This window comes from Paramormyrops kingsleyae, chromosome 6, assembly GCF_048594095.1.
Source record: "Paramormyrops kingsleyae isolate MSU_618 chromosome 6, PKINGS_0.4, whole genome shotgun sequence".
Taxonomy (NCBI): Eukaryota; Metazoa; Chordata; class Actinopteri; order Osteoglossiformes; family Mormyridae; genus Paramormyrops; species Paramormyrops kingsleyae.
In genome coordinates this window covers 27,405,932-27,426,408 of record NC_132802.1, presented here as the reverse complement: position 1 = coordinate 27,426,408, position 20,477 = coordinate 27,405,932, and the positions used below count along the sequence as shown (strand labels likewise).

The window sequence follows — 20,477 nt, the reverse complement described above, 5'->3', positions numbered from 1 at the left end:
GTCCAAGACCTGATAAATTGTTACAGCCTCTATACGAAGGGTTCTCAACCTTTTGATGATCGGTTAAACTTGTTGACCGGGGGGATTGATTGGTGTAAGTGCTATCAGAATGTGTGATGGAGGTCATGAAAACAGGTGTGACTTGAAAAAATATAGTTTGATTTTGGAAATTAACCAACCGGCAGCATTCCACAGTCAGTGAGATACTGCTCTGTATCATTGGAAATAAACACATACATTAAATCAGGGGCAGCATGTGGCTCAGTGGGCTGTGCCTGTGATCAGAAGGTTATCAGTTCAAACCCAGCTTCGGCACATTTACAGGTCCTTGGGTAAGACCCTTAACCTCCAGCTCCCTTGGAGTCACAACAGGTGGCTGCCCTTTGCAGACAGTTTACTCTCCAAAGAGCAAGTTGGTGGAGGCATAAAGAGAATTCCCCCCCCAAGGATCATTTCATATTTAATATATTTGTTGTACTAGAATACAAGCAAATCATTACATTTATTAAAGGCAAAAGCACATTTCCCTGATGATTTGTTTCTCCAACACACAGAACTTTGGAAGAAAATACGTACTTAAATGTTTTTAGCAGGCAATTTATTGAAAAACCAGTGATATTGTTACTCACACCTGATATCAAATCGAAACAAATGTCATGCACAGCATGCTTTTTTTTTTTTGACAGTCAAGCATAACACTCAAAAACCAAAACTCAGGTTTATAATATTAAGGCCTCACTGTCTGTGCATCCAATGCTGCTGCCATCAGGATGAGCTCTTTGTGGCTGTCTGTTCTGTCAGTCTTATTAAAGCCAACTGGACATCATCAGTAGAGAAATATGTCTGGTGGTTTATGAATGAAAGCTGTTTATCCATCTCAGAAGAGTCTTTATGTTCCTTTGAATGGAGTACTTAACCTAAATTCATACATCCATCCATCTTCCAGCTACTTATTTTGGCCACTTGAAAACACTCATTTATTTATGTTTATATTATGTCTGAAAATCTAATTATAATTTAACTACAACATAATACGTTTTTTACAATTTAAAATATACAGGAAAAATAGTTTTCAAGGTCCTTTTGATAATATTATTCACTAGCTCCGTAAAATATGTGGTAATATATACTTTTCTAACAAATCCTGTTTTCAGAGGTAGAATTACAGTGGTGGCAAATATTCTCGATAGTTCATCAAGTGGCCACAGACTGGGCTTAATTCTCCCAGAATGGCTATTAAGAGACTTTCATAACGAGCCGGGGAAGCTGTTTGTGGGAGAGTCCAAGGCTGATGTGCCGATGTGCCCATAATAACATGGAACCATTATAAAGAACACAGGAGACAAAACCACTGAGCTTGTAAAGTACAAATTTTGGGATCTTCCTGCCCCCAATTGGCCCCTGGATGGTGCTAAGTTGTGATTGGTCCAGTGGGATTTTAACACCGTGCTCCTACCCATTACACCAATCCTACAAGGAACATTGGGCTGTGAAGATGTTCTCTGTTCTGTAACTTTACTTTTATACAGTTTATCTGATTTCTAGACATTTTGTCCTTGTGTTTTTGCTTGTTTTGGATCATTATGCAGGCATTTATTTCCTCTGTTTATGTCTGTTTCCTGGTCGTGTTGTTTCTTGTTACCTTAAGGCTCGATTACTACCATACTTGGCATCCAAAAATACTATTACAGGTATATCCGTCTTTCTCTACTAGGGGTGCAACGGTACAGGTATCTCACGGTACGGTATGTACCTCGGTATTTGGGCCACGGTTTCGGTTCGGTTTAAATACAACACTACAAATAACACAAGAAAACAAATAATAAACTGCCTCTTATTTATGTATAAAATATCTATACATGTATAAAATTCAAACTTACAAAATGTAAACAAAAACACTTTAAAAAATGTTAAAGTGCCTCTTAAAGTGCTCTAAACACTCTATATTCCACTCGAGGCTCTGTGCTTGTCATAGAGTTCGGGAATTATAACGTCGCTGAAATGTGTACGGCAGGGCACAACATAACGTGGGTCAAGCGTTTTAATTAAGTGGCGAAACCCCGCATCGTCGACAACAGAAAAGGGTTGCAAATCTTTAGCAATGAACGTTCCCACTGCACGGGTTATTTTCTTATGTTTATTGGATGTAGCAGGGTATGTCTGTTGAAAAGCTTTTTCGATAAACACTTGTTTACCTGCAGTTACCTTTTCGTCTGTCCTCCGTTCAGGAACCGTTATATCAGCATGACTACGCTTGAGATGCTTAGCCATATTGCTCGTGTTTCCATTAGCGTATGGGACACGTGTTAGGCAATGTTTACAAACAGTGACATTTCTATTGACTGTTTTGAATCCCTGGTCGTTGTATTCTACAGAGAACCAGAAAAAAATCCATACTAGACATTTGTACGAAGCCGGTGCTTCTTCAAACTTCTGCCTCTCAACTGTTCCGCTAGTGCTCGCCATACTTGTTTGTTTTTCTTTTTTTCTGCGTCTGTGTACCGAGCTGCGAGCTCAGCTCCAGTTACGTCAGTGTGAGAGGGCGAGTGGGTGGAGCCACAACAGTGATTGGACATTAACTCACGGTGGAGGGCTTTCGCTCATTGGTGCTTACTGTTTAACTGGAGCCTGATAAGCATTAATCGCAAAAAAGTGCAAAACCGAAATACCGCGGTACACAAGGGCGTACCGGACTGTGCAGCGCGTACCGAACGGTCCGGTATTTTACTGAGTACCGTTGCATCCCTATTCTCTACATAATCTGTGTATTTAAAAACCGGGAAACTGAGGAATCCACAGTCAACAGCATTTCTGTCCTGCAAATTGTATACAAAACTTTTATGTCCAAGATATACAACATATGCATGAACTAATTATTGCCTACTGAAGGACTCTCTTACTCTGTCTTCTTGTTTCTCTCATTCTTTGCAGCTACGGGGATATGGTACCCAAGACGATCGCAGGGAAGATCTTTGGCTCTATCTGCTCATTGAGTGGTGTGTTGGTAATAGCCCTTCCAGTCCCTGTCATCGTGTCCAATTTCAGTCGAATCTATCACCAGAACCAGAGAGCAGACAAACGACGGGCGCAAAAGGTGCAGGTGAATGCATTTTTTCATACGATCAGCTGACTAGGCCCGCTGATGCTGGTGGGGGGTCGGGGGGGGGCTGTGTGTTGGTGAGACTTGGTGTTCCTAAACCTGAGGATATCCATTTACTTATACGTACCTCTTCTGTATTCAGCATCAAATATTAAACTGGTAAGACGAGGGGAATTGCAGTTTGCCTTCTCTGTAAAACACACTGAGTGGACAAGGTCATAAGTTTCTCAAGTATAATTGCTTAATTAGCGTGTGAATGAATCACTCGAGTTGATGTCCTCAAGCAGTTCAGTCATGGCTTGGATAACATTTGTCGTTCTTTAAATATACTGTTTCGAGACAGCCCCTTAGCAACACGAGAGCTTCAGCAACTCTGCTAAGATCAATGGGCAAAAGCGGCACCGAACTGTTGTGCAGTTAGCAATAACACTGAGACTATAATTTCTGAAAAAGCTGTTTCTAATAATTATTGAGTTTGGGGGGTTGGGGATTTGGGGCAACATCAATGTATCTCAGGTTCATTAGTGGGAATATTTTTATACTTTCAATGAAATGTCTATCCATTTTTCAGCTGGTCATCATAATCAGGCTCATGGCTATTGTGATTAAAATGTCGATTCTGCACTGCTTAACTGTACAGCGCATCACATTAGAGGGTTAAGCATATTTTAGGTGGGTACGTACTGTGGCAGACAGGGAAGCAGAGGAGATAGAGTTGCAGGAGAGTCCCCAAGAGGGGAATGGTGGGGGGGGGGGGGGGTTGGAAGGGTAGGTGACGTGGGTGAGGTCAGCTGATGCAGGGAGATAACCACCTTCCCAGAGTCACTCGGACTCTACATACAGGCAGGAGTCTGCAATCCCCTCTGGGGGCTCATACAGCAGACTACTGTCTGACTGAGAGAAGCAGAAGCGGGTCACTCACAGTTCATTCTCTGCCTGCTCCTATCCACCATGCATCTCTGGAGTGATTAGAGTGATTGGAGTGATTGGAGTGCCAGGCCGCCCTGTTGGCATTCCTCATTGATGGTGGAGTGCCAGGCCGTCCTGTTGGCATTCCTCATTGACGGCTCCCCAGATATTGTGCTTGTTTGTGTTTAAATAATATATATATATATATATATATATATATATATATACACACATATAGGTGTAATTTTGGGGGGCCGGGAACCAATTAATTGGTTTTCCATTATTTCATATGGGAAAAGTTAGATCAGAACTCAAACTTTTTAGGATTCGATCCGGAGTCCGGAACGGATTAAGTTCGAGAACCGAGGTACCACTGTACATATGTTTAAGACAAAAAAAAAAACACACAGAAAAAAGCTAAACTAGTCTTGACCAGTCATTCTTATTCCTCCAGTACAATCTGCCACAGTGAAAGGAAGCCATTTCACAAGGAAATAGTAGCATCCACAGCCTCGAATATCTGCCCTCTCTATCGGCTGTTTCAGTCGTGGTTGATAAGCAGAGGGGCCAGCTGTGGGTGCTGAAGACAGTGTCTGATCCTGAGCAGGTTGTCCAGTTCTGTTGAGCTGTCCATTAAGGTCAGTGCTGAACTGAAGATCTTTTTTTTTTTTTGGATCCATACTGGCCCTCAGGGTCTTAGTTGACATATTTGCACTGACATGGACAGAGTGTGTCCCAAGACGATGCAGTTTGTGGTGGGCCCCAAGTGGATGCACAAAGGCACCTGTGATATGAATCTGGTGCTCAGTCTCCCTCAGTCATAATTAATAATGCCACAGCCCACAGCAGAGGAGTGGCTGGGCCCTGCGGAATCGACCCTTTCACAGAGCAGACTTGAGAGGACTTTCCAGACATAAAGCGAGAGAGAGTGGCAGAGAGAGGGAGAAAGACTCCAGGGAAATGTCTGCCTCAAAAGCATTTTCCTTCATGAATAGCCTCCCCAGACAAGACCTTGACAGATAGCAGAGATTCATTTGTGTCCCGTGCCACCAGCCGTGCCCTTGTTCTGTGATGTTGGCTTTGCCATGCAACCCCCCCCCCCCCCCCCCGACCCACCATTCTCTCCCTCCCGCTTCACTCAATTCGTGATGCTAAATTATGATGCCCGTTACTGCGGTGATCTGTCTGTATGCTCCATCTGTCTTCCCTGTTTCCCATAGCAATTGTCTGGTGCTTGTTTGCATCTTTTGCATTCACTTGCCTGCCATAGGAGGATCCGAGGCGTGTCTCTCATTAATTGAGTTTCAGGGACGTTGCTTCCAAAAAGCACCTTTGACAAATGTGTATGGATGTGTGGAAGGAATCCTAGGAAGTGCTCTTAAGACCAAGTGGTTGCATATTCCAGGTTAGGGCTTCTAATGCACTTTCATGCAAGGCACTTAATTTCTGCATAATTAGTACCTTGTTAAGTATTAAGCAAGCTACGCAAATCCCTTTTTTTTGATTTGGTTAAGCAAAATATTAATGCGATATGCTCGTCATGCTTATTGTTGCATGAAAGAGAATGCCACTTCAGGTTGCGGGGGAATTTTGTGTTATTATTATTAGTGAGATTGCACTTGGGCGTCCTTGTGAAAATAGAATAATTGCTTTTACGCAGGTAGCCTACAGTGTGTTGCTGTGAAATCACTTTGTTTGCTATCACACCGGGAAGGGGAGCACTCCAGGAGGGCTGCTGTAACCCTGAACAAAGCACTTAACTTGAGTTTTTGCAGTGAAATTACCCAGCTGCAAAAATACATAAAGGGAAACTGTAAGTTGCTTTGGTTAAAAGTGTCTCTAAAGCAGCTACCTGTAATAATGAAATAAAAGAGTTGGAAATAGACACCCGGTTTGGGTTTATGGATGGGGTCATAGTGCAGTTGCATCAGCTTGCTGCAACCGTTCTTGAGCTTTAAGAGTGAGACATTAAAGGAAGGAAGCTCTGCATGTTGCATGTCACTCAAACAGCAGGTGTTCATCTGGAATTAATGTCCTGTTTATCACTCCATAAAGAGTCATACTATGACCACACAGGCTCGTGACCATTGCAGTGCAATATCAAGAAGATTTAAGAATAGATTTAAGAAGAATAATCTTGTCTTAAAGTATTCTAACTGGAAGAGAAAAAATCTATATTAGTGGGAAAGTGATTAATTGTGATTGTTGGTTGGCACGCCACAGCAAAACATGTCATTTACATTTAACCCATATAGGATATAGCAGCAGGCAGCTGTTATTTAGCACCCAGTGAGCAGTGTATGGGGGATAGTATCTTTCTCAGGGTATCTCAGTGGTACTTTGCTGGTCAAGGATTCAAATCAGCAACCTTTTGATCCCAAGCATGCTTCCACAACCATTCAGCCACCACTGCCCGAAAGAGCCCAGTGGGCAGCACTGTTCCCTCACTTCCCCTGGGTTGGGGATTTGAATCCTGATCCTTCTCAATGTGTGTGTGTGTGAGCTGTTCATTCCGTACTTTTAACTGTCCTTATAGAGGCACTTCATTTTCCTTCTGCAGTTACACTAACCTACTGTATTATCATCTCTGTGCCCTGCAAGGTACTGGCATCCTGTCCAGGTTCTGCCCTCCCCTTATGCCTTATACTGCCCTAAAAAACCACGCAGTTGTAGAACATAGAATAATTATGGTACCATGAATCTACATCCACAGATTTTGGTATCTAGCAGTGAACAGAAAATTACAGTATCGCTATGTGCTGCTGCTAAATAAGGTTTTATTTGGGGAAAATATATATATTATTAGCATTATTTGTTTGTTTCCTGTACTTTGGGGTCCATTGATTAATAATCCTACTAATTAGCTCTGTTGTATGTATATTACCAAAAATAAATACCATGGTATCTCCAGTGCCCATATGTATAATGAAGAGACCCAAATTAGCTCACACCCCCGTCCCACCCTCCCTCAACATGCCTGTTGATTCTGAGCTTGTAAGGTGGCACTTTGGGCTAATGTAGCTACTGTATTAAGTGGCCATCTGGGGCTACACTTATAGCAACTTTTCCAGAACGAAAAATACATCTCAATGATAAACTGGATGCACTAGAGGAATCAAGGTCTAAGTAGATGGGGTCATTGAAATTACCAGTCATATGATGCAAGAATCAGGTTGTGATCTAGGACCAAGCATAGACCTTAAACAGGGTGTCCTGTGTCTGTATCCTATCGAGGGAAATATTCTTCTTCTGTTTCCTTGGAAACAACCAAAGTACCCTACCTTGTCTCGTATTATAACAGGACGAGGCCTAGAGCAGAGTACCTCACCTAATCTCAGTCACGCCCAACCATGCCAAGTATTAAAAGACCTTTCAGTCAAACCCTCAATTTAACTGTCCCAAGTTGATGAGTGCTCAAAGTATTTCATCTTCATTGAAGTTTCAGTGGCATGTTATTGTTTATTATTTGGAAGAAATGATCTTCCAGGAAGTCACATTTTAAAACTGCCCTCAAATAATACAGTTATTTGATTATCATGCTCTTCTAGCAAAACTTAATAATAATAAGTACAGAGATTATGCAATCAGTGTCACCTCCATTCAGCTGCTAAGAGTCTCTTCCAGGCATTTCTGTGTCCTATACTCAAGGCACAGGGAGCCTTTTCATGTTTTAAACACTCCATGCAGTAATTGCTGTGCAGATGCAGTCGTCTCTTCACTAAGATGCTAGTAATGAAGGAAAATGAGTGTTCATTTGAAAATATATCCAGAAAAGGCCCACATTCACAAAAGCTGAACCTTTGAGTGTTTATTGGGAAGGCTGCTCAAACCTTTATGTTTCCGCTGTGCAGCCTTCCTTAGTGTTTAACCAAATGGGAAGCATGTCTGTTTGGAAGCGCATGGAACTTTCACTAACCCTGGGATTTGAAGCATAATTTCCCCCAGTACTAAATGCTGTAAAATTTATTTAATAAATTACATATTAAATACTTTGAGCTCTCAACGGAAGCTGGCTCCAGTGGTGTTATGGGTACAACTTTTTTTGTAGTAAGCAAGATTAACTAAGCACTGGAGGTTTTGATTAGCAGTAGCTAGGAATAAAATATGAGGCTTGATCCTAGAGACAAATTACATTGCAATGTCAGTTGACTGTTAAGAGGTGACTGCAGCTGTAGTGTTGCAATGGTTTGACCTGTATTGTGTAATTATTTCCATTTGTGTGAAATAATTAGTCACAATAATCATCAAAAGCCAACACAGTGTCCACTGGCAGTAAGCTTGAATCGACATCCCAGCTTTCACGTCACGTTTCAGCCCAAGTCTAGGGAGCTACTCTCAAGGCTGAGCTGCTTTGTGTTTCCGTACATGTCAGGCACACTGAGGTCACCCTTCACTAGGGGAGTCGGGACTTTGTCAAAGTCACATTTTCCATTTGGAAAGGGATGAGGGCGTGAGGTGTTCAGGGATGAAGTGCTGAGCTTAGACCTCACATATCACATCACCCCTTGCATCGCTAACATTTTACAGTCCACACTGTAGACAAAAAAACTACACTTTGTATTAGTGTAAATAGACCAACACAGTCAAACATGGTTTGACCAGGACATCGTATCACACAAATAAATACCTACGTGGAGGTCTCACCCATCAGCTTTTATTACTACACCCAACTCCAGCTCACTCAATGAAATGGCAGACAGCCACCAAGCAGTGTCACACAGTGTCACATTAGAAACATAACAAAGCTTTTCCATCTTATATGGCTTGGTCAGCATCGATAGCACCATAATTTGCTTAGAGGATGCATTTATTCAAGTTGACTTATATAAGCTACAATTTCACACTTCTACCACATTATACCCAAAGATATTTACAGCGGTTCCATTTCTGGGCTCAAACATAGAATCTCTTGGTCATGACTTTACTCTCTATCCTCGTTGCAAAATATCAGTTGCACTTATTTGCTTTTTTTGTGGCAAAAAAAATATATAGTGATGACACTTATGTGATTCCATTACCTTTAATCTACCTGTACATCTTTTTGTTACATTATGTATAGTTTTGCATAAAACTTTTTTTTAGCAGTGGAGATGGTGAGTCTTTGTTTAAGCAGCCAAGCAAACCAGTGCTGTTGTGAAAGTTTCGAGGTCACGGTTTTGGATGTGCAGACAAACTGTCAGTGTAAATTTTGTTTTCATCCAGTTCTCTGAGCAGATGCATTATACTGACCATTATAATGCATTATGAAAGTATTTATAGATTAGAGCTTAATAGAGCGTTCATACTGCATAATAAACATGGCTATAATATGTTATGCCTTTTTATAAATAGTTATAGCCATGTTCATAATACTTTATTAATGCATTGTAATGCATTATGAAAGTAAAGTTACCGATGCATTCTTTCCCTAATGTCTAATAAGAGATATGGTTGAGGAAGCAGGGACGCCTACAGCTGAAGGTGATTCATGTACGACAGAGAGAGACCAGTGTTTAATCCAGACCAAACAGACAATTGTTTCTCCACTGTTTTCATTTTGATTATTTTTCACAGGCATTTCACAGCCTTTTGGGATTGTCAGATACTCGCACCCCTGTAGATAAACCATCCTGAATGACATGTGTTTCTAAATGTCACATAATGGTTCCTCTGTAGATACTGCAAGCAGTTAACCAGAGTTTTACAAGTGAGGTTGACTGAGTCACTCTGTGTGTGGAGTATCATGGTCTGTCAGTCTTGGTCTGCCACGAGCCAATGCGAAGCACTTTTGTAGTTTAACGCAAATCACTCTGACTGGTTCAAAGCTGTTACTGATAGCAAAATGATGTGCAGCTGTTAAGTGGCCGGCCAGGCCATGCTCACATTGCTTTACAACTGAGCTGATCAGAAAAGAAGGTTATAGAGACTTTCTAATAAGAACTTCAGATTCTTACAGATATGACTTTCTGCCAGTTTTCCCAAATCATCTACATCTACATTAACTTAGATTGTAAAAGTAATTTTTGGTAAAGTGCCCCATTCTGGATTGTTCCCTGCCTTGCGCCTGCAGCTTCCGGAATAGGCTCTGCACCCCCATGACCCTACATAGGACAAGCGGGTATGGAAAATGGATGGATGGATGGATGGATGGACGAATGGATGGATCGATGGATCGTTGGATGGGTTTCATCAATAATTTATATATAATTTACAAGATATACTCAAAGTTTCCTTGAAAGGGCATTAGATACTGTAGAAGGGTTTTCTGTCATTTTTACATCACAGTACTGCAATAGTGGTCCGCATAAATATATATTTTTACATTTGAGCAAACATTGATACCTCTCATTGAGTAACCCTAAATACTACACACTTTCTGCAAACATCTAAAAATAAATGAGTCACGTCTGCATTATGATGCTGCAAATAAACACCTGAATGGTGAACGGTAGCAGTAAGATGACGCAATGAAATTAATATTTTGGGACATGCAGAATTCACGATAAAGGCTACAACAGATTATCACAATAGTTCTTTTGGTACCTCAGAGAATTTAATGCACAAAGGTTAACCAGGTTCTTTGAAAAATATCTGCACAAACCAATCATATAAAGGATGGTCCCTGAACAGACAGAGGCGGTTACATCACACGACATACAGTTACATAAAAGCAGACCATTTTCCAGCCCATAAATGTATGTCTGTATATTTCTTCTAATTTAGGGAGGTAAGCAGTTTCGTTATTGAGAGGTTCTCTTTCATTACAGTCCTCGATATTTTTAGCTGCTTACATTTGGTGAAAATATCTGTCCTGTGTTTTTGTGGTTTAGACACGAGCACATTAGGGTTAATTTAGTACTTTCTTCCTCTGCAGAAAGCCAGACTGGCAAGGATACGAATATCAAAGACAGGCACCTCAAGGCCCTTCCTGCACAGTAAGCGTAACGGCCTCCCGAACGAGGCACTGGATCTGACGGTGAGTCTTTCGCTCTTTTCCCCACCCACATCACTGCCTGCGCTAAGTGAGGCTACACTGTTCCACAAGCAAATCCACCATGATATGACTGAGGACCTGTTAAGGACATCCCTGATTCACCTTCTGTAGATTAAAGATGTGCAGGAATGCATGGGGCTAGCTCCGAGTCTATCCTCCCTCATCCTTCACTTCCACAGGAGTCCGATTTTAATTAAGGAGATAAAAAAGGTCTTAGTGATTCTGAGATGACGTGTAGAAGGAGGAAAATCCCAGAGCTGAGTGTGACCTACCTCCAACGTTTCAAAAAAGAATTGGGAAAGACCAACACGAGCAGTAGACAGATCAGACTTGGCATTTACGAACTTCAGAATGATGCAAAACATGAATGCTGGAAAATGCATTTCCAGAAGATTAACATCTTTGTGTTTTGTGTTTTGAAAAATCTGCTCACACATTACTGCTGACCATTAAGTTATACCAGCAAACAAGACCTAAATATCCCGAAGGAATTCTGTAGTAAACAGCAGTGTTCAGATGTTACTCTGAGAAGTTTTATATGAACAGAATTTCAGTAAATTAAAGTAAATGGACATATATTTATATAACACTTTTTGTAGGTCGAGTATTGTTGGTAATGCATTGTGAAAAAGCAAGTAGATGAAACTGGCCATCTCCCAGTTCTTTTAAAAAATATGATTAAAATAAATGCCTGGACTTGTAAGCCAGTCTAAACAGGAGTGTTCACCAAACAGCTAATTGGTATTAAATGCCGCAAATTGAGCGTGAAACACTTAGAATGGAGTCTTCTGTGGTATTCAGATTTCCATGAGTTTTCCCCCGGTAGGTAGGTAGATATACTTTATTGGTCCCTAGGGGGGGAATTACTGAAGGCACTGGCTGTGTTTGAAGACCCAAAACACGCACTCAAGAACAATATCTGTAATTAGCAAGTGGTTACATCTGATTATCAAGCCATGATTCAGCCCAAGGGCATGCGAGTCACAGACAGCATTACACCCCCTTCTGAGAGCTCCTCCACCACAGCAGCAGCACCTGCATGGTAATGAGGGAGAAGCAGGGAGTCACAAAGGACACCTCTGTCACCCCATGCTCACTCTTACTGTTTAGGCTGCCTATCAGAACAAAAACGATTAATTTGGGTAATTTAAATACGCCCACGACCCTCTACTGGATAAGCAGTTGGAAGATTTCTTGATTTTTTTTTTTCTGATTGGAAGCAAATTGGATACAACTGTGCCTTATGAGTTATTTATCTAGCTAAACCCAGCAATTTTTCCAACAATGATCAAAAGAGCCCTTTTTACCCAAATGGAACCCTAAAAAATAAAATGCATGTTAAAGTGATTTTTACAAAAGCTGAAATACACAATGCCGTTCTGTCCCACAAGCATTGCTCTCCTTCAGGGGATTCTTGGGACCCTTTCTTCGCAAAGCTTGTCTTGGTCATTTTCTCGTCCACAAACACAGCACAGAGCACCGCCCACTCCTGGCTGACTCACGGGTTATTTTTGAAAACGCGTCGTGCCAGAGCGCTTTGGAAACACATCCACTGGTGCTGAGCAACAAACCACTGGCTGCACGATAACATGTTGACTGGCCTCCGCTCTGTGAGCGCTATGGCAGAGCTCATTACGGCGTGCGTCTTCTGTACGAGTGGCAGGACTGCTTGAGCAGACAGCCCTCATTCCTGGGCCGCCATGAAATACAGTCCTTCAGGAGCTCATGGTGGGTGTCTCTGCGCTTTGAAAGCCGTAGTGCATTCTAGTGTCGACATGGTGGAGGATGCTTCGCCGCTCATATTTCTTAGAAGCTCGTGCCGTCCTGTGCTGCAGGGTTAATGCATTTTTAACTGAAAGAGAATTCAAAAATACTGCGGATTCAAACCTTGATGTTTCCCAGGTTTACTTCAGCTGACATGCATACAGTGTCAGTCCAGTAAGTGGCTTTGAAGATTTCGAGCAAGTGGAGGGAAAAATTTATTACAAGAACCAAATCTGCGTTAGGACGTTATTAAGCTCTGTGTCATTTAAGCCCTCATCGGCAGTTTTTCTTGACTGGCTTTACTCTGTCTCTGTTCTCACACAAAAGTGAAGTAAATTGTTTAGAGGTTGAACATTTGCAAGCAGGCACCTCGACCATCTACCCCAGTTCCTTCTCTACCGTGGAGTTTGCCTATGTTTACTAATACTGTGTGTTTGTGTGGGTGCGTTTGGACTTGCTAGGGTTCCATTGAAGAGGGGAATCATCAGGGTGCTGCAATATCATTGCTGGAAAGCCAACACCACCACCTACTGCGCTGCCTGGAGAAAACCACCGTGAGTCTCTACTGCCTTCCGCCTTATGCCTAGCTGCAAGCAGTTTGCGCGGAGAGATAAACACCATACGCTAGCTCATCCACTAGAAGTTTATTTACATTTTCCATTTTAATCACATGTAAGCATGGTGATATATATATCGCCTAAGGGGTAAAATATAATGTATTCAGTCCTTTGGCAGGGAAGGAAGATGGGGAATATTCAAATTAAGTTATACGGCCCTTCCCAGTGTTGCCATGGGAAGCACTTCTATACTTTAATGAGTTTGGGTGAATTAAATTCAAAATTCAAAAAAGAAAATTTGACCCAGTACTTGAAAGAAAAATTAAAGATACCAATGAAGTACAGTACAGTAAAATCCAGTTATAACGGACTTCAAGGGACCTGGCAAAACAGTCCGTTGTATCCAAAAAGTTGCTGTATTCCCAGAACACAACTACAGGACACCATTTACTCATGCCACACCTCAGCAGACACACTTGTGGTATAGATTATTATATTGTACATGTAGTAATCCAACTTTACCTGACCAGATTCGTGACTATTAATAATCCCGACTACGTATCTGCGCTGGATATCACCAGCACGCCACATGCCTTGTACGCGGAACTGCATGTCCGTTATAGCCGAACAAAATTGCAGCTAAAAGTGGCCCTGGGGACCAAATTGTTTGCCCGTTATAAGCGAAATCCTGTTATATGCGAGTCCGCTATATCCGATGCTTTTTCTGCATGTTCTTAAATGCGCACGGCCGGGACCAGCGGACCTCGTCCGTTATAGACGATATTCCGTTATAAGCGAGACCACTATAACAGGATTTTACTGTAATTGTTTGGTTTTTTTTTCACAATTACTGTATTGTTTGCCAACCTGTTATAATGTTGGTGTTTATATATGTTTGGAGATTCTGGAATTGTTTCTACTTACACTGTGACTCTGAGACTCAATTAGTCTGAGGCTGTGTCAGAGGCACAGACAGATTTTAAAGGTCGATACTTGCTCATAGGTTATTTTTATAATCTATTAATATGTACCACAGAGCGAAATATTTTTTTATTAACATATACGTAAACAGAGAAGAGCAAAAGCAGTGGGCGTGGGAGGGACATGGATACCCCGGCAGATTCAGGGAGCCCAGCACAAAAGGTGATATTTTGTTAGGGAGCCCAGAATATCCAGCTACACCCCTAATCCTATATACCACTGACTGTCCTAAGGTTAGAAGTGAGGATCCACTTCAGCTTTGTTAAAGGGCTCTGCCTGCTTTACCGTGTTGACCCTAGAGAAGCAGTACTAGAGAGCATTTGGAAAAAGCAGTGCATGAACACAGCTGGAGGTGGCACTCTGCTCTCCCGCAGTCACACGTTCCCTGTTCTCCGCGTGACTGGCCGGGTTACACTTGGCTTTGTCTGCTTCAGCCTGTGTTACGAGGTCAGCCAGCCCCACAGACAGACTGCTCTATTTTACCTGATTTACAAAGCTTTTTAGCTTTTTAAATAATATCTGATGAATTTACAGACATAATCCACATGAGTCCATAGTCCACATACAGGGACTGTTTTAACCTACTGGGGAAAGCACTGTACAGGCATCCATAGACTAATATCCATGCATTACCCCCAAAATGAGGATGTTAGTCAATCTGGATCTATCTGAATCGTTATAGGGGAGAGCTCAAATATTCTGTGTAACGTAATATACAATATCACACACATTTAACTAAAACTCTACAGTGGCAGCGCACTTGGTTTGTTTTGCTTCTTGCCGCATGCTGCACACACGGTCCATGGTATCAGCTGTAACGTCCACTGCATCTGCTTTGGATGTCTGTGGATAAATTTTATTAAGGTTCTTGTGGGACTTAAGCAGGATCGGACATTACTCGATATGGCGTAAGTCGATGGATGACTGTGTATAATATGAACAGTATGAGCTTTGATTTCTACTTTATTTCTAGATGTAAGATAATACAAACCATGCCTGCAAATCATATCACTTCTTTAAATTTTTCTACCCAACTTTCAGTTGCTTTTACTATCCAGTTACTTGTGCAATGAGAACCGTTGTTCTGTTCCATGGATCATCTGTAGAACCACAAATTTGTGGACGAGCACCTGTACGAACAGAACTGCCTGGAGGGGGCGCTCCAGAGCTACCCATCCCACAGCCCCTCCCTCTCCAGCTCCGGCAGCCTGACAGGAACCTGCTGCTCCCGCCGCGCGCGTAAGAGCTCCCACCTGCCCAATGCCAGCGCACCGCCAGGACCTCTGTGCGGCCTGCAGGAGCTGAGTGCCGTCCACATCCAGCATAGCGACCGACCACCGCTCAGCACAAGGTTGGCCTGCTCCTCTGCCCTCAACCGTACGGCGTTTACACCATATTGCGCTTATTGTGGTGCTTTGGCTGTTTAGCAGATGATTTAGATAAAAGCGGGTTTTCACAGCAGTGGTGCAGTGACTCAGTGGGCGGCATTACGGCTTCAGGGTCAAGGGCTCAGTTCCTCCACTCACCTCTGTAGGTGTGAAGTTTGTATGTTCTGGCCAGGTTCATGCAGAATTCATCCGGGTTTCCTCTTGCAATCTAATAACATGCAGCAAGGTGATCTGGAGTCTCTAAACGGGTCTTAGCGTGTGAATGTGCCATGCTGCTAGCAGGCAGGCAGGGATTCAAATCTCACTGCTTCCATGAAACTGAGAATAGCAGTCAAAGGAGTTCATACCTCCAATTATGGAGAGTGTAATTTTGGATATGACCACTAGATGGTGCTAACTGAAATCAGAGGAATGAATCAACCACATGTGCAATGGGATTGTTTTTGTATATAGGGCCCATTCCTTATGTGGGTATGTAGCTATCCTACATCACAGGGTTGCCAACTTTGGTCCGCTGGCTGGCGTGAGACTTTCAGTCCGAGACAAATCTGCACACTAATTTACATGCATGTAACAGTTTTATTACCTTGTAAATCATCTGTTGGGTTTGCAAACTACCCCAGCGCTTTTGATGCAGCTTCAGATTTGTTGAGACATTTCTTGTGTGAGTATGTCATGCCAGATGAGTTTGAGTTGGCAACCGTGACATCATCACCTAAATGACTCCAAGCAGTATTTTGAGTAATTTAGATAATGATATTATAATTTGTTTTTAAACCAGTTCCATGACACCACACAAAGCTGTCCCCCTTAAAGAGCGCACACTTCCCTGCAGGACTAGTGATAGCCTTGAGTCTTAAATTGTGTTTTAATAGACAGCACTGCTCTTTTTCCTTTCACCAGCCGTTCCAGTCTGAACCTCATGCCCAAAGAAGTGCTTTGCAAGACTAATTGCAAGAGCAGCCAGATAACTGCAGCGATCATTAGCATCCCAACCCCTCCAGGCACAACCCCAGACGGAGACGGGCACACGCCATCGAGCCCCAGCAGCCAGACCACAGTCAGCTCAAACATTGTCAAAGTGTCTGCCCTGTGATTGGCCTCTGCATACACCCTCTGATAGGCCCTGAGGATCAGCAGGGGCTCCCTAGAGAAACACACAGGCAGTGACTGTATCTGGGATAGCTGCCCCTCCTTCCTGGTGTATAAGCTGACAGAGCCTGTCAGTTACAAGAAGGATGGCCTTCATTTCGGTCTGAAGAGAGGGAGAAAGAAAAAGAAAAGGCTGGAACCGTCTGATTTCTAGATACGTTAGTGTTTTTGAATGGACCACATGCATTCCACAAGAAAGATTGGACTAGGAAAGTCATGTGACACTGTGCTCTAATACTTTTACATTTCTTTTGGACTGGAAAGGTTTATAAGAAACTATAACAAGAGGCAGACACAAAGAAAAAAACAATATTTTAAAAAAGAAGAAGCAAGTAAATATTACCTTTTTTCTGAGTTTATTTTCCTTTGTTTTGTGTTGTTTAGTCAATATATTTACCTTGCTAAAATGTATATCTTAAACCTTAAATATTTTTATGTATTTATTTATTTTGTTTTAGAGAAATGACAAAAACGGATTATAAAAACAAGGTAGGTGTGTCTGTAACAGGTGTTAGTGGGTTTTTTATTTTTCCGTGTGTGTGTGTGTGTGTGTGCGCGCGTGTGTTTGTGTACCTGAATGTCTGTGTGAAAGAGGTGTGTTTATCCAATGTGAAACTCACACAGGCTGCACGCACACCAGTTAGCAGCCACTCGGGGCGAGTCTCTGAACACAATTATGTCCAGAATATTCATCTTTTTAAACATGACATGCGTTTCATCAGGTTCCCTCTATTGCTTTCACTGGCTGCTACCAGGCTTTGTTCCATAACATCTTAACTTCAGCTCCATTCATAGTACTATTTAGACATGAATAAAATATATGAAGTCTGAGCAGAAAACAAACAAAAAAAACTTAAGAATGTAGCTCATGAAAGCACAAGGAGACTCTGTGACATGGATGTGTTCTGACTCTGACCTTAGCCATGGGTTCATTGTGACTAGCTTTGACAGAACATTTTGTGGAATTGGCCATCATATGGCAAACCAGTAAGACTGTCCCATCATGCTGATGGAGGATAGAAGTACTGGTAGTCAAACATTAGTTGTTTTTGTAGCTCATGAGGAATTTTTAAAAATGGATGTGTAAGTGTGTGCTCCACATAGATCCTTGGTGTTCCTACTTCTTGCTGCCTTCAGTGTTCTCCAGATCTTCTTAATCTTAGTTTTCTTCTATATAATGGGGCTTATTTGCTGCCAATGGCCTTGGCCCACCTATCCCTGCAGGCTAGCTTTGTCTCAACTCCTATGACACTGGCTAAGATTCTATAGATCTCTCTTCATCCTCCATTTTGGTCTTGTCTTATGTATGCACTCTACATCTGTTTGACCACTACTGATAAGATGAAACTGACCAATAGATCTTTATTCTTTTTCTTTGTCCCCATGAGGTGGGTAGATATTTGGCATCAAGTACCCCTTTTGCAGTTCTGCAAAGCATCTCTTGTGTGAGCCATTGTCACAGCTGTAATTTTCCTGTTTGAATCTATCATCGTGTTAAGATATGGTACTGTGATTTTGCTGGAGCTTTAGGTAAAAAACGCCTCAATGAGCCATTCAGAGGTAGCCCTAAATGTTATAGAAAGTGCTTACCATCAGTGTTACGTGACTTTTGGCAGGCAGGAAGGGGAAGTCCCTGCTACGTCCATAATATATCTGCAAAATTATACCTCATCACTATCCAAACTGTCAGAACAAGCACAGGTCATGACTGTTGATATTTTGATTCTCTAGTAGCTCCAAAAATTATGCAATAACAGCATTTAGCTCTATATATACTGCGAAAGGCCATGCGTCTCAGACATTGCTTTGGATCTGGAAGTCAATTCAGTCATGGTTACCTGGTTACCATGGTTACCCACTCCCAATAGGAGGTTCTTAATTGTGATTCCTTCTCCTCTCATTCCAGTAAGAAACATTCCTGAGGGCAGTTGACCGACAGCACCTCCCAGTGTACACACTACCGGGGCTTTGTGTCTAACATTCCAGAACAGTCACAGAACCTCCTTTTATGTAGGGCCCAAGCGATATGAAAAGTTTGTCTCTGACACCAAAACTTATTTTAAGGAGCTAAAAATTCTGTTAACCGAACATGAACTCTCACAATGTTGAACTCTCAAACAAGAACACATTTAAAATACATTGTTCTACTTAACAAAAGCACCTCAGAATGAACTGTATTCACACACAAAGGGAATCACTTGCAGTCCTGAGGTTTTTGTGTGGTATAATGCAATATTTCCATTCCAATTACTAACACCTGTCTTATGTAGGACTTTGTATAAGAATATGGATTCTGAGTTTATTCAGCCTTTTTTGGATTTTAGTTGCTTCCTTGTTACTTTCTTCATATTTGAATTTCACTATTGTTGTTTGCCTTGCGATGGGTTGGTGCCCCATCCTGGGTTACTCCATGTACTGAGCCCGTAGCTTCCGGGATAGGCTCCGGACCCCTGTGATCCTACATAGGACAAGCTGGTACAGAAAATGGATGGATGGATGGATGGATGGATGTGTATTGGTTGCATTAATCCCTCTTCAGACAGTAGGGCTTGGACGCCTTTTGTTTTTCAATTTTTTGGTGCCTGTTTTTGGTTACTTTAAGAGTTAAGTGTAGGGCATTATCTTTTCCACCTTGTCTTTAGTTCAGTAAAATGGTAGGGAGATTTTTTTGTATTTTACTGCAGATGTGGGTTTTTGTTTGTTGTTCTGGCAAACTGCACGTCTGGCACTGGTTGTTCACATCTCACATCTCTTATGCCTGCTGCTGTAAATAAAACTCATGGCTGAAGGACTTCCCATGGTCTGAACCACATAAAACTACGCACATTTTCACATCTCAGCCATAGACTGAGGTATAACACTTACTAATAAGACTAAGAGTGGTGAGATACAATGGAGGAAGCATATGTACTGAACATTTTCTCCAGTAAGAGAGCTCCATTATTCATCATAAATGCTATTGGTGTTTAGCAGTGGATTTTCTGCCAGTGACATTAAATTTTTGCCCTGATATACTTCGCTTGAGCCCTACTTTTTATAATGCTTTCCCAAGAATCCACCACTTGAGTTGGTCATGACCCTATGCCAGAATTAGGTGAGAGGTATAAAAATTTATGTAACAGATTACAGATCACATGTTAAATGAGGTACATGTGAATTTATCAGGTAGCGTGAAGAGTGAGGTGATGTGAAATGACATTGGGCTACATGTCCTGAAGATGGTTGTTGGGCAACAGGTTTGAAAACAAAAAAGGTTATGATCTGTGTCATCATTGTTCATTGTACTGTGGGGAGGGAGGGAGGGAGGGAGGGATGGAATTGTTCAGTTACATCAAGTGTGTTTTATGACAGGATAAAATGTAGGTCTGTAGATTGTTTTTCCTCTTTCCTTACTTGTCTATCCTTTTTAATTCTCCCCAATTGCTGTGCATATCTTGTCAAATGTTATATATCATTTATGACTTTGTCTTGTGTCACAACTGTGAAGCGCCTGATAAAGATCTATATCTGCCACAAATACCAATTTGGGAAGTTGTTCTTCAAGCACTTTTAGTTCAGTTAGAGTTTAGTGTGCCTTTGCACTGCATGCATTTTAAGGATACGCCTCTGTGGTGACAAAATCTGAGAGGAACGCTCATTCCAGTATGATTCAC

The 20,477-nt window shown here is 41.9% G+C and overlaps 1 protein-coding gene across 4 annotated transcripts in view; it reads left to right on the top strand.

Annotated features, from left to right (window-relative positions):
• LOC111851101 (A-type voltage-gated potassium channel KCND3-like) overlaps positions 1 to 17,329 on the top strand; it is a 120,138-nt gene extending 102,809 nt beyond the window's left edge. For 3 of the 4 annotated variants that reach the window (XM_023825650.2, XM_023825651.2, XM_072712968.1), the window contains exons 4-8: positions 2,932 to 3,100; positions 10,863 to 10,964; positions 13,208 to 13,300; positions 15,391 to 15,635; positions 16,576 to 17,329. In XM_023825650.2, the coding sequence (XP_023681418.1) occupies positions 2,932 to 3,100; positions 10,863 to 10,964; positions 13,208 to 13,300; positions 15,391 to 15,635; positions 16,576 to 16,768 (802 nt within the window). In that variant the 3' untranslated portion in view covers positions 16,769 to 17,329. The remainder of the gene's footprint in view (positions 1 to 2,931; positions 3,101 to 10,862; positions 10,965 to 13,207; positions 13,301 to 15,390; positions 15,636 to 16,575) is intronic. The other variant, XR_011991934.1, reaches the window with a different exon arrangement.
• The last annotated feature ends 3,148 nt before the right edge of the window (positions 17,330 to 20,477 follow it).